Source organism: Rana temporaria, chromosome 3 (genome assembly GCF_905171775.1).
Source record: "Rana temporaria chromosome 3, aRanTem1.1, whole genome shotgun sequence".
Lineage (NCBI taxonomy): Eukaryota > Metazoa > Chordata > Amphibia > Anura > Ranidae > Rana > Rana temporaria.
In genome coordinates, this window is record NC_053491.1 from 154,476,270 (window position 1) to 154,491,240 (window position 14,971).

At 40.3% G+C, this 14,971-nt stretch overlaps 1 protein-coding gene across 1 annotated transcript in view; it reads right to left on the bottom strand.

Moving 5' to 3' along the window:
- Positions 1-298: 298 nt before the first annotated feature.
- The window catches only part of TUBGCP6 (tubulin gamma complex associated protein 6), a 60,121-nt gene continuing 45,448 nt past the window's right edge, over positions 299-14,971 (bottom strand). Inside the window, exons 19-26 of the mRNA XM_040343679.1 lie at positions 14,011-14,173; positions 13,282-13,450; positions 10,973-11,114; positions 10,649-10,843; positions 5,465-5,597; positions 3,070-3,283; positions 2,003-2,202; positions 299-462 (exon numbers count right to left, since the gene is read on the bottom strand). Coding sequence (XP_040199613.1) covers positions 371-462; positions 2,003-2,202; positions 3,070-3,283; positions 5,465-5,597; positions 10,649-10,843; positions 10,973-11,114; positions 13,282-13,450; positions 14,011-14,173 — 1,308 coding nt within the window. The 3' untranslated portion in view covers positions 299-370. The remainder of the gene's footprint in view (positions 463-2,002; positions 2,203-3,069; positions 3,284-5,464; positions 5,598-10,648; positions 10,844-10,972; positions 11,115-13,281; positions 13,451-14,010; positions 14,174-14,971) is intronic.

Consider the following 14,971-nt stretch of genomic DNA (forward strand, 5'->3'; position numbering starts at 1 on the left):
TGGCATTAAATTATAAATGTAATAAAGAATTAATACAAAGTTGCATCATTGTGTCTTATCTGCCTGAAGTTCAGCTTTAAAAAAAAACACAGATATGTCCCCTCTAAACATTACCGCTGGTACAGGCTGCTTGTCTGAAATCGTATGACAAATGCCAGAGATGTTCTCTGCAGATCCATGACTGACACAAATGAAAGCTGCCATTTGTAGGCCAACAGCACACAGCCCTTTGTTGCCGTCACTAGAGATGCAGTCATTCACAGAAAACACACTATGGAATAAAATATACAGACTTGGGTATTTACCAAAACATAAATTTCTTTATTATACATTTATACTGCACATATATAAATAATGTGGCTCTGTTCATTCAGTTCTCTTTGTAGTAATTATTGAAGTTAATACGCAGTAAGAAATCTTCCAGATGTGGTTGGTATCCCCGATTTACAAGTTTGGTTACCACTAGAACATAAAAAAAAAAAAGCCAAACTGAGTTTATTTAAAAACCGATTTGTTTAAACTCCTGAGCGCCTATATGTGTTACATATAACCCTGCAAGGTGTGCAGAGGAACGATCCCAAAAACTAAGCTTGCCACCTATTACAATGGCCTTTGCGTAAAGCGGAGCTAAACTCGGCTTCTTTCGGGTGCCAGGCTGCAGCCATCTTCATTGGCCGGCACAGGAACACATCACCCTGTCTGTGCAGGAGTACCCACATCCCAACACACAGGGGCTATTCTGGAATGTACACTGAGCTGTGCTTGCACATTATACATCCCAAATAAAACCGCAATCTGGCTGCAAAGTTCCCAGTTTTTGACTTTAGTTCCACTTTAATAACTACAGCCAATCATACCGGCCTTTTAGTGGATGATCAATACCATACTTTTTCTCACAAAATAAAAATATTTATGTTTAGTCTCAGGTGGACATAAACTACCCACTTATCTGATGCCCAACATGATGCTCAAGCTGTTTAAAGTAGAATTTTGTGCTTTTACCAACTATGCTTAAAAATGCTCCTTTAACCCATACTAACACCTATACTTACTAACACGTGTAAAACAAACAAAAAAAACATTTATAATATTTATATATTTTATAGAGTATATAGATAAATATATATATATACTCTCTATAATATATATATATATTTTATAGAGTATATAGATAAATATATATATATACTCTCTATAATATATATATATATTATATACACTATAGAGAGAATATATATATATATATATATATATATATATATATATATATATATATATATATATATATATATATATATATATATATATATATATATATATATATATATATATATATATATATATATATATATATATATATATATATATATTACACACACTTAACCTATTCTCAGGGTGTCCTGGTCTGACCACTTGATTTGCCGTTTCAGCAAAGGCTAGCTACAGGAGATTGCGCTCGACAACGGCTGGCAATGTCCTCACCCATAGGCTTACTATGGTCCATCTGTTATCAGTGCTTCCTCCTCTCCCCTGCAGCAGCCATTGCCTGACACAAGGAAGCCAATCATGTGACTAGACCAGAGCAGCCTAAAAATAAGTATAGACAGGTTTATTTTTACACAGGATAGATAGTATGGGTGTTAGGAAGGGGGGAGCGTTTTAAAGTGATATCAAAAGGTACATAATTTTATTTTTATAAATAACATATACCAATACCTGAACTATGCAATGGTTTTGCACAAAGCTTCCCCCGATCCTTTTCTGATCCTGTCCCCCCCCCCCCCCCGCAGAGTACAAGCCGCTTGCTCTGGGGGCGATTGTGCGTGCTGCCTGTATGTCCATATAACACACTGCGCGTGACTCGACGCCACCCCCATCTCACTGGCTGTGATTGACAGCCAATGGCTCCTGCTGCTGTGTCCCAGCCAATGAGGAGCGAGTGTCCTGGGAGAGCTGTTCAAACTGTTTATAATAAAACAGAACATGTGTGAAATGGACTTACCTTCAAACAAAAAGTCAGAGTAACACTTGAAAGTATTGTAAGACTGCTGCATTAGTGTGTAGTTGGGGTGGCTAGCTATCTGCTTTTCCTGGTCACAAACCCATGGCTGAGAGATAAGCTGTATACGGAACTTCAGGATTAGATTGAAAATACTGTGTATAATCTTCATTAATGGGGCTGCCTTCTCCGTTAGAAGACCCCTAGAAAAAAAGAAAGATTCAATATTTCAGCAAAGCCTGAAAAGAGCCAAAACCTGCAAAGCACAATAATATATCTCACACTAACAAATCCACAAAGGTGGCATTAAAACAAAAGCGCTACGATTAATTTTACGGTTGTCTTAAATTCCATGCAAACAACATATACTCAACCCAAAGCAACATTGTCATTTAATGTATGATGTTAGCGAGATTTCCTGTTAAGCGAGGCTTGGAGATGCAAATCTATTTTTTCACTGAAAATGTACACTTACAGTAGGTATCCAGGGCTTTTTTTTCCCAGCAGGAACGTGGAGGAAGGCAGTTCCGGCACCTCCAGCACTAAATGTGTGCAGTGGCAAGGGCTAGTGGGTGTGCTGAAGGGCCCAATGATGCCAGCTTCTGAGGGATATATTGTTGCTTGGGGGTTTCTTGTGTTGCTAGTGGGTCAATTGTTGCTGGGAGGGGACTATTGTTGCTGGCTGCTGGATGGTCTATTAATGCTGGCTGCTGGGGGGGGGGGGGATCTACTGGTGCTTAGGGGATCTATAGTTGATGCAGGGGTCTATTGTTCATGGGGTGGATCTGTTGCTATGAGGCAGTATTTTGTTGCAAGCGGTCTATTGTTGCTTGGGGGGGGGGGGGGGTCTGTTATTGTTGAGGGCTACTATTTTTGCAGGGGGGGGGGGGCTATTTTTGCTTTGGGGAAGGGGTTATCGTTGCTGGCTGCATGGGATCCATTTTACTGCTTTTCTTATTATAATTACCAAATTTCATAGTTTGTTCCAGATCACAATACATATACTACCAGCATTATTCATTTATTAAATCCTTTAAAGAAATACATGTTAGCCGCACAACGGTATGTACCTAAAAAGGGCCTTGTTGAGGTATTCCGTATGCGCCTTGCGAATTTCCTCCAGGTTGCTGACCGCACGAAGTTTGTTTCTAAACTCAGCCCATGTAACGTGCAGAATTTGGTTAGCAATATACCCCTGTATAACTTTCACAAAATGCTGCATTTCATGGCGATAGAGCTGGAGCTGTCGGTACTGGCTTGAATTGGATGCTTGATTCACTAAAGCTGTAAGGAAAATATTAAAAAAATATTACACACCAATCCATTAAAACGGGTCACTAAAATGTCTGAGAGGACATCAACACGGTGGGGGGCAAAAACAAAGGGCCAGATTCACAAAGGGGATACGACGGCGTTTCTCCTGATACACCGTCGTATCTCTGTTTCTATCTATGCGACTGATTCATAGAATCAGTTACGCATAGATATCCATAAGATCCGACAGGTGTAATTGTTTTACACTGTCGGATCTTAGGATGCAGTACCACGGCCACCGCTGGGGGGAGTTCGCGTCGTAAACCAGCGTCGGGTATGCAAATTAGGAGTTACGGCGATCCATGACGTATTTTCGCGTTCGCTACGTCGCCGCTAGTCTAGTTTCCCGTCGCAAATTTAGTCGTCGTTTTGGGTGCCCTAACTTTACACAGCAATCGTATTGCTGTCTAAAGTATGGCCATCGTTCCCGCGTCGAAATGTAAAATTTAACGTCGTTTGCGTAACACGTCCGGGAATACGGAAGTACGCTACGCGCGCCGCTCGAAAAAATGACGTCACGGCGCGCAAAGCACGTCGGGAATTGCGAAACGGAGCATGCGCAGTAGGTCCGGCGCGGGAGCGCGCCTAATTTAAATGGCACACGCCCATTTGAATTGGGCCGCCGGCGTAGTTTTCATCGCAAGTGCTTTGTGAATCAGGCACTTGCGATGAAAACTTGCGGCGGTGTAACGTATCTACGATACGTTACGCCGCCGCGATTCTACGTGAATCTGGCCCATAGTCCTCTATATTTCTTTGAATTTTCTTGTCACCAGAGTCAAAAGCGATCACTGATTAGAAAATCGAATGCAGTTTCCAAAAACGAAAAAAAAATTTGAACAAATGTTGCTTGAATCTTGGTGTGCTTTGTGTATTTCTTCCAGACTTGTACAGTAATCCAGGCTATGTATTATGAGTGATGATGTCACTGTCACCGCTACAAGGTAATAGAACAATTCAGAAGGCAGCATTCTACACACACAATCCAATTGTTGGAAGGGGATTGTCTGTTGACAGGTTGGGCACCTTGCAATAACATGCGTCATATTGGGAGCACTTTCCATTGATGTCGGGAGATATTGGAGCCGAGATCTTCCAATGTATATGTGTGAAGAAGCCACCTGTCAGCTGGTCTTATGCAAACGCTGTTTCTCCACTCAGTACAGGTCAGCAGTGAGGAAAGTTTGCCCAGACATAGCCACAGTTGATTACACTGAGTGTGTTATACATTATGTGCGAGGTGTTTATTCTGGTAAGCCTTAATGGGAACAGGTTTTCACTGAAGGAGAATCACTGCATTGTCTAGAGCACATTGTTGGTATACAATAACTTTATTGTTAAAGTCATACAATGTGGGACTCTTTGGCACACACATTTTCTGGATTACAGTTGTTTTATTCTATAGGTGCTGCAGTTAATAAGCCTGCTATTCTCTTTGTGGGTAATAACAGAGAAATATGGATATTGTGCATTTAACACTGGAGCTATGGACACCAACCTAAAGATAAAATTTAATTATCACAGTTCCTTAAAGGGTCACTAAAGGAAAAAAATGTTTTAGCGGAAATGACTGTTTACAGGGTATAGAGACATAATAGTTAACCAATTTCTTTAAAAAATGATTAAAAATAGATAAAAACCAATCATATAATGTGCCTGCAGTTTAGTTTCGTTTTTGCTGTTGTTTCCTGGTTCTCTGATGTACAGAGAGCCAATAGAGGGCAGTGATACTTTGTCTAAAACTCCTCAGCACCAATCCAGTTTCGTTTTACACACAGTAATCACACCTCCTTGATTAGTGACCACCGTGAGAAATCTCCCAGTACTGTGGTGATCAGGAAACAGACAACCAGGAAGTGTCCAGAACAGAGAGGATTTACAGCAACATGAAAGCAAAAACGAACAATGAGGACATGAAACCAGGACTGCAGTAAGGTAAAGGAAGCTATTTAGCTTACATTTTTTTTTTCCTTTAGTGACCCTTTAAATTGGAGCTAAATGCGGACATAGAATATGTCCAAAACAAAAGCCCAAAAAAAAAAAAAAAAATATATATATATATATATATATATATATATATATATATATATATAATAATAGAAATATAGATCATCATCATACACACAAACTGCATTTCCATGAAAGATTTACCTGTACGTTTTAAATGAAACCAAACATCCCTTAGTGTCCAAACCATATGCTTCAGTTGTAGCAGAAAGGAGAAAATTTGATTGTATTTATTTATACAGCCATCTGTAATGACAATGTTCAGAGGCCAAGAAGCCTTAAAGAAAGACAAAAAAGTAACAATCAGTATGATTTCTACATATATAGCTAGATTCATGTAGGGGCGCGCATCTTTAAGGCGGCATAGCGTACTTACGCTACACCGCCTTAAGTCAGAGAGGCAAGTACTGTATTCACAAAGTACTTGCCTCCTAACTTACGGCGGCGTAGCGTAAATGTGGCCGGCGCCTAATTCAAATGAGGATGAGGGGGCGTGTTTTATGTTAATGGGGGGTGACCTGACGTGATTGACGTTTTTTACGAACGGCGCATGCGCCGTCCGTGTACATTGCTCCAAAGTACGCCGCAAGGACGTATTGGTTTCGACGTGAACGTAAATTACGTCCAGCCCTATTCACGGACGACTTACGCAAACGTCGTATCTTAGCTAGGTTTAAGTGTATCTCAGTTTGAGCATACACTTAAACTTAGGACGGCGCAGATTCCGAGTTAGGTCTGGGTATCTACTGATACGCCGGCCTAACTCTCTCTGAATCTGGCTAATATACTGATCTTATAATAAAGAGCAGTGGTTTGTATAGAATTGATTGATCTTCATGCAAATAAATAGGAAAACATGCACAGACACTCATAAAAGCATCAAATTACCAATACCATCATACTAATAGAGATGTACTGTATATACACATGACCACAAGAGACTGGTGCACATAAAAAACACGGATATAAACAAACAATGCATGACAAAAAAAAGAAGATCTTACAGGGAGAGTCGCATACAATACATCAGTGTTTAGGAAAATTAAGGAAAATTTTAATTAACCAGTTCAGTGTGAAACATCAGCTATCTGTGCCACATCCAGCACCAACAGTAGAGGACAAGGGCTGGGAGTACCTTATCCACAGTGTCAGCTATAAAACAGTCCGGGAGGTTGTTTTTACTGTGCTCTTTGGAAGTATTAATCCCATGAGCTTGTGACATGCATTTATAGATCACTAATAGCTGAACAAATATTTCAATGAGCACACTTTTCTATTTCAGTCATCAAAGCATTCCCTGGAGGAAACCAAGCCAAGGAGATATGATGCAGAATTGTTTTCTTTTTTTAAATTGGTTGTAAAGGCATATTTTTTTCCGTAAAATAATAAACATTTTATACTTACCTGCTCAATTTTCTGGGGTCTCCGCCAGCGCTGTCCACTCCTTCTCCGAGTGCCCCCATAGCATGCTGTTTGCTATGGGGGCACGTGTGCAGGCATTTTCAAGGGGGGCTATGTACGTCCATAGACAAGCACAGTTTGGCTCGGCCACGCCTACTCATTACAGGATGACAGCAGCAGGAAGAGGCAGAAAAGACCGTGCTGCAGACTAGCACGGTACTGGATCGAAAAGAGGAGTCAGGTATGTGTTTGAGGGGGGAGGAGCCGATATTAGAGAGCTTTTTTACTTTAAAGTAGAGAATACATTGGGGTAAAAAAAAAAAAAAAACTGGTGCATTTAGAACCACTTTAATATAGCCCTTTGGTGAAGGGGGAAATCAAACGATAGGATGATGCTGCTAAATAAAATGCATTCCCTTCATGAACCCACTTGACAATAACCAGATTCCATAAATTGCAGTACATCTTTCATAACCCTTTGTCCCTCTTTCACAAGTGAGTATGCAAGAGAGAAGCTCTTATGAGATGGGTAAGAAAAAGGAGTGTCTCAGTTCCAATTAGTACACACACACACCACAACTATTCAAGTGGACCTTCAGTCATTTTTTCATCTTTCCACCTATTAAATCTTCTGCCCTTGTTGTGTTAACTTTGGATAGCAAAAATGTTTTTGCTGCCAGTAAACACCTTATACAGCCCACTTCCTGTTTCTTGTCTGGTCATTAGCCTAGGCTTATGACATCATGCACGGCGCTCTCTTTCACTCTTGTGAGAGTTTGCCAGGAAGGGAGAGGGGATGAGTCATAAGAGGGCCAATGAAAGCTGAAGAGCTGGAGGTGTGCCTCTGTGTAAATCCAGAAAGTGAACAGGCAGCAGCTTCAGCTGCCCACAGTTGAAATGGATGCAGCCAGACTCAGTGGAGGGAGATTTCTGCAGCATATTTGGCAAGTACAGAATCACAGTATATATAAAATAATATGCAAAGTGGTTGTAGGGAAGGTTCCAGAATGGCAAAGATGTTTTTATTACAAATTAAGTGAGCAGACTGCAGTTCCTCTTTAATAGCCCACGGGACTTTAAGGAGAAACACCTCAAGAAAAAATAAATAAATAAAAGAAAATGTATTGTTTACAGACGTGTTTTACATACAGGTTGTCATACATATATACTAATAGAAGTGCATTTTCAAATACATAGAATTGGAACATATAAATTGGAAACCTTGCATTGAATATAGATGGTCTATACTAGTATCCACCGTCAGCTTAAAGAATCTGTGCGAACATTCTCAATGCGTTTTGCGAGATAGAAAACTCGCTTCCTCAGGAGAAGCGTAGAAATATCTGGAGATAAAACACCATACATAAATATAACAAGGCGGTTGTGCCAAAACGTTGGCCCCTTGTACCCTTTTGTTCCCTTTTATTTGTACCTAATAAACTATTTACTAAGGATTTGGAGTTCCGGCTTCTTCTATTGGAATTTGCGGATTACTTGCTGTCGTGAGGACATCGTAGCCTGAGCACCCCCCTGTTTGCTACTTGGAATTTTACTACAATCTTTCCAATAACCAAGTCAGGAATGTGAGGTCAGACACGCGTTTTTCTCTTCCTCTTTTCCTCCCCCCCCCCTTTTTTGTAATATTTATGTACGTTTTTTATCTCCATATACATCTGTGCTTTTCCTGAGGAAGAGAGTTTCCTACCTCACGAAACGCGTTGAGATGTCAGCACAGCTTCTTCAAGCTGGCGGTGGATACTAGTATAGACTATCCATATTCAATGCAAGGTTACCAATTAATTGTTCCAATGCTATGTATTTGAAAATGCACTTCTATTGTTGGTATATATAAATGACAACATGTTTAAAATGCAAAACACTTTTGTAAATAGTACATTTGCTCATATATGTTTTCTTGAGATGTTTCTTGTTACAATCCCGTGGGCCATTAATAGTTGTTGGGTATGTATCCTTTATCCATTATATCAATATTTTACTACTGTGAGCGTAACATACAACATTTTAAGTTAGTTATACCACATCCGAGTTCCACATAAGAGCCGTAACCTGGTTACGGCTCTTACCTATTCACTTTTTATTTTTCTCAACTTTGGGGACAAAGATAAAGTTGAACTCCAGCTACTCTGTTTAGAGCCTCTGTCAGGCTTTTACTACTCTGTGTCCCATTTGGGGAAATTTCCCCTTATTTTCCAAGTGGTAATTTGCACAGGTTACCAGTCATGTTACCACCATTGCTTTACATACCAGTCATGTCAACAGGATATCTCCTCAGCTGGACCACAGAGCAATAAAAGCCAAATAGAGGTTCTACCCTTTTTATCCGGTTTCCCCGCATCCAATTTGCATGACCAGGGATTGTAATTGGCTCTCAATGGAGCCGGTTCACACATCTCTGGGGCGGCTGCAAAGCAAATTTCACAGGAGTCCTGTGCGTCTTCAGCTTTGTTTTAGGTCTGAATTCAGGCCCGATTCATCCTTGAAACTGAAACTGAGAACAGGGAGGCATCGGATCCCTGCTTTTTCTTTTTCGTATATGGTTGTAGACCCTGACCAGGTTTTTTTGGGCTGGAGCACCCTTCCCCCTCCTCATTACCTCTTATTAGTGGCTGCCAGTGCATAGGAGGAATCCCTTCAGTTCTCCCACATAGAGGAGTTTGGCTCCCATGGTTGAGATGCAGGGTCCTTCATTCTATCACTAGGGTAGTACCCACTGATAATGGGGTACTTTGTGGCAGTAAGTGGGCTTCGCACTATATGACCATATAGTGTGACCAAACCCCCGTATTTTTTGGAATATGTTCAGGTGTTTTAAACTAGCCTTGAAGGATAAATGTCATTCTTGAATGTGTGCGCTATAATCTGTTTTGTACTGTTTGTTGGTCTTATAGAAGCACCATCTTGAATTTAAAACGCATTTTAGGGTGTGCCCCAAGTATGTTTTTGTCTATTTGAAGAAATGTTCCCTCATTTTTCAAGTGGTCATTCGCACAGGTTACCAGTCATGTCAAGGGGAAAGGGAATAGCCGCTCCAGGTGGGAACCCAGATGAATATCCTCCGTTGCAGACGACTTAGGTGCAGGCAATGCACTTAGCAAATCAGGAACAAAGATTGTCTCTGGACAGCCGCACTCTGAACAAATTGTAGCCTTTTATTAACAGAAGGACAGCACTACAAGTCACAGCAAAATAAAATAAAACCTGAAAGCTGATGCGTTTCGCACTGAAACTAGTGCCTAGTCATAGCTGACATAGCACTAGTTTCAGTGCAAAACGCGTCAACAGTCAGGTTTTATTTTATTTTGCTGTGACTTGTAGTGCTGTCCTCCTTTTAATAAAAGGCTACAATTTGTTCAGAGTGCGGCTGTCCAGAGACAATCTTTGTTCCTGCTTTACCAGTCATGTCAACAGGATTGGAGGGGATATCTCTTCAGCTGGACCACAGAGCAATAAAAGCCAAAAAGAGGTTCTACCCTTTTATCGGGTTTCCCCACATCCAATTCCAATGACCGGCTGTCAATGGAGCCGGTTAACACATCTCTTGGGCGGCTGCAAAGCAAATTTCACAGGAGTCCTGTGTGTCTTTGGCTTTGTTTTATTTCAGAATTCAGGCAAAAATTCAGCCCTGATTCACCCCTGAAACTGAGACCAGGGAGGCACCGGACCCCTGCTGTGAGCCACATCGGTATTAGGTGTGAACCCAGCCTTTGACATGAATCTCTACCATAAGCTGTCATAGGGTTGTAAATGTTAACCTAATTGGTAGAATGATTTTTCCATTAAAAATCAAGTCAAAAAATAGAAACTGAACAAAATTTACCAAAAGTGAACTTCCCATTTATACAATTTGTGCCATAATGATGCAAAAAAGAAAATTGGAAGAAACTTCCTAAGATTAGCAAAACGCACCTTGTATCTCAACTCCAGACAGCTTAAAATATCTGGGGCTGCGGTAGTGAACATTTCAGGGATATATTTGAGTGCAAAGGAAAGGTTGGAGGCGAGCTGAGAGTCTCCATGTAGACTGTACTGCAGTGCTTTGTTCAGTATAGAATTCAGGACTAGTGGGGTGAACAGCTCACTGGATGTCTGTCCTGAGATAAGCTGTAAACAAGTAGAACACATTATATGATTAATATAATAGCAAGTATAATTGGCATTGTTGATCATGACATGCATTCCATTATGTGTGTCCAGATGCTACAAAAAGCTGAGCGCTTAAAAATACTTCACCCTTTCAAAAAGCTGGTCACTAAGTGACTGGGCAAATTCCCCATCTTCCATAAGCAGAAAGTGTCTGATTGCTACAACATGTTTTTCCATTTTTAGCTCCACAAAGTAATAATCCACCACAGCTTTGTTCACAAGGGAAACACTACAAAAAAAAAAGATGATAAAAATGAATATATTTGTAACAACACGCAAGGTTGCATTGCATTGATTTTCTCCCCCTTATAAACGGCTATTGCAAATGTTCATGGTTTAGATTGTCAGGCCAATAACGGCAGCACGGATATCTCAAGTTCATTATAAAACACACACACAAAAAAGAAAGAAAAAAGGGAAAATCCGCCCCCAATAACCAAAACGTTTAACCTGCACACAATACGTCAAAGCTGGAACATTAATGGTCGCTTCTCTCCTACATGTAAAAATCATAATTTTTTTTTGCTACAAAATACTCAGAAAACCCAAATTGCTGTGCCAATACCGTCTAAAAAAAAAAAAAAAAAAAAAAAAAAAATGTAAACGACTGCCATTGTATTCTATAGGGTCTCTACTTAAAGAAATATATATATTATATATATTTCTTTAAGTAGAGACCCTATAGAATACAATGGCAGTCGTTTACATTTTTTTTTTTTTTTTTTTAGACCGTATTGGCACAGCAATTTTTCAAATGCAATTTTTTGGGAAAAAACACACTTTAGTGAATTTTAATGCAAAAACACAACATATAACCCATTGTTTGGTAAAATATCAAAGATGATGTTACGCTGAGTAAATAGATATCCAACATGCCATTCTTTTGAATTGCGCACACTCGCACAAATCTCCATAGGCAACGTTTAACTCTAAACGGGTAACCTGTAAACATTTTGCAGAGGTGCATCGCGGGCGGTACCCATTGCTTTCAATGGGAAGGAGCGGTGAAGGGAGCAGTAAACACACCGCTCCTCTCACCGCTCCAAAGATGCAGCTGGCAGGACCTCTGGAGCGGTCCCCTCAAGCTTTCACATTGAGACTGCAGGGAAGGAGTTTTTCAGGCGGTATTTAGGCGCTATTTTTAGCGCTAAACAACCTGAAAAACTCCTCAATGTGAAAGGGGCCTTAGTGCTAGAATCATCGCTCTCGCTATAAAGTCTGTGGCGATATCTCCCACATGTGGTACGAATGTTGTTTACATATGCGGGTGCAACCTATGTATGCATTTGTTTCTGCATGCAAGCATGAGGGGATGGGGCGCTTAATAAAAAAAGTTTTATTAATAATTTTAGTATTTTTTTTTAGTTTTACACTGTCTCTAATTTTTTTTTATCTCTTTTATTCTCATTACAAGAAATGTAAACATCCCTTGCGATAGGAATAAGGCATGACAGGTCCTTTTTATGGAGACATCTGGGGTAAATTAGACTCCATGTATCTCCTCTACCCTGGAAAGCAGGAGATAAAAAAAAAAACAAAAAAAAAAAACACATTGATCTCTGCTTTCTAGGGGGAAGCCAGAAGTGATGTCATGATGTCGCTTTCGGCCTCCCAGGATCATAGAGATGGCCAGAACTGTTGTGAAGTAGCACTAATTTTTTTTTTCTAGGACACGGTTAGGCCCCATTTACATTCGTGTGTTGGGTTATCAGTGGTTATGCTGTGCATTAACATGCACTGCACTGAAATTATTGGGCTGTCATTGTTGCCTTAGAGTGCCATTCAAAACGAATAGCACCACAATGAATCTAATGTGTGCTACTGCGCATTACCGCAGAGCAAAAGTGTAAACAGGTCCTTTATGGTTGGACTATCGCCAAAAATCGAATTCTCCCGCTGTGAGGACGCTGACCGCTTCCCTGCGTTCATGTGAAACTTTTCACGCTTATCAGCCTATCTAGTGTTAGAGACAGAGTTAGGGCTACAAACTCCAGGGAATCTAACCCCATGTAATTAAAAATGTTTCCTTTGGTAGTTTATGACTTAAATAATAAAAAAATGTAAATAAAATATGTGCTATCACAGAGTATGAAAACTATTAGGACCAATGCTGTGCTTGTTGAGATATACAAATTATACCTGGTGATATCTGCTGATTGAGGGGCTACATGCACTCTTTTTGCAATTACAGTACCAAAAAAACAAAAAAAAAAAAAAAGCAGCTTTTCATTCCTATCTGTTAGCAAGGATTTTTCAGCAGGACAATAGAGGCCGTCTCCAACACTCAATATATATATATGCTTACAAAGCTACATTTCAGAAACTCAGCCAAGCCCTAAACCTCTCCCTTTTCAATAGCAAGAAATCTTGGAAGTGATTTTGTTTACCAAACTTACTGGGCTACAATGGGTGCAGTAACAGAATACTTCATCAGCACTGGTAGGGAGAGGAGCTCAATAAGCGTTACAGCAGTCTCATCGGTGGCTGAATGCACGTCGGAGTCCAAAGGGAGGGAGAACTCTCCGGTGATCACATGACTAAGCATTTGGAGAACTGGAGGCTCTGCTGCACAAACAAACAGGATAGAAGACTGATATATACATCTTACAACTTTACAAAGATTAATATGCAATATTACATACATTAACGCGGTAGTAAACACTGCTTGTTGACTTGCACCTACGGGTAAGCTCATAATGAGTCTTGCCTACACCTTACACACATGTGGGTACATGGAATCTCTCCTAAACATGCACCATTTAGAAGATCATCACTATTTCTGCAGTTGGTGATGTCACTGGCACATGTGCACCGAGCTCTCAATGAATGGGATGCTGTCCATTAAGAAAACTGTGCTGCAGTTGTGACTCTTGCACACATGTGAGCGATGCCTTCGCAACGTGCCCATTCAAATGGCCGGAGCCTGGCAGGAAGACCAGGTAAAGATGGAAGCCCTGTAAGCGGCGACAGTGTGGAAGGCTTAGTTTTTAAGGCAAGTCTTTTATAACGTGCTTGTGTGTGATGCACACTAGCACATTATGACATTATCTTGCAGGGACTGGATTTATTTTTTGCTATGAGTTTACTACCGCTTCGATTTTTTTGTCTCCAATAGTAATACTTACACATCATTGCATAGCTGTCCTGATATTGCTCGAGGCAATATTTATGTGTCAGTGACTGGATATAATCTTGTTCTTTTTGCCAGGTTTCATCCTCGACATTCACTTCTTCGGCCTCAGGAACTTGCACATCTGCACTTACTTTGTTGTTGCCAGATTCTTCATTCTGTCAGACACACAAACATTTCTGTATAAAGTAGCCGATAGTAATAGAACAGAAAAAAGAAAAACACATTTCCCATTGCAATTTAAATAGGATTGCAGCCGCTTTTCTTCCACCAAAGATTACAAAAAAGACCTACATTACAAATGGTTATTATGAACAGTTTTCTTTCCTGTTTTTTCAAAATTACACTATATCCATTTCAATCACCTTACTTTCAGGAATACTTCTTAAATGAGAACTCCAAACAGGTAATCAGCATACCAGTAGTATAACTAGCATAAACGGTACAGATCTTTTTACAGCATTTGATGCTAACTTTTAATCAAAAGAAGTAGATGAGAGAGAACTACAAGGTGTAACAACTGAATTTCCGCAGCATCGCACTATGGTCACCCAGCCATTCGCACTCTTCTGATATGTTCTAACTTGCACTAGTCTGGCTCGCAGACCAGTTGACTCCATCTTTAGAGAGTAGTAAAAGAAATAACATGCGTGTGCTTTGCGTTATTGGTGGAAAATGAGTGACAGCAATCTGTAACAGTGGATTAACATCCAATTTTGCGTGAAAATTGGTAAAAGTCTGAGCGAAACTTTAGCTCTGTTACAAAAGGCTCATGGTGAACATTCCAAGAAGAATTGAAGAAGTGTTTTGGCATAGCATTGGTGGTTAAAGGAAGGGTGAGAAGATGTCCATGGTGCTGCAAGTGGTGGGCAGCCAAAAACGCAAAGAAGGAATGCAAACCCTTGTATGCTCGTACATCCCCAGATCCTAACCGAGGGTTTGGGAATGAGAAATAT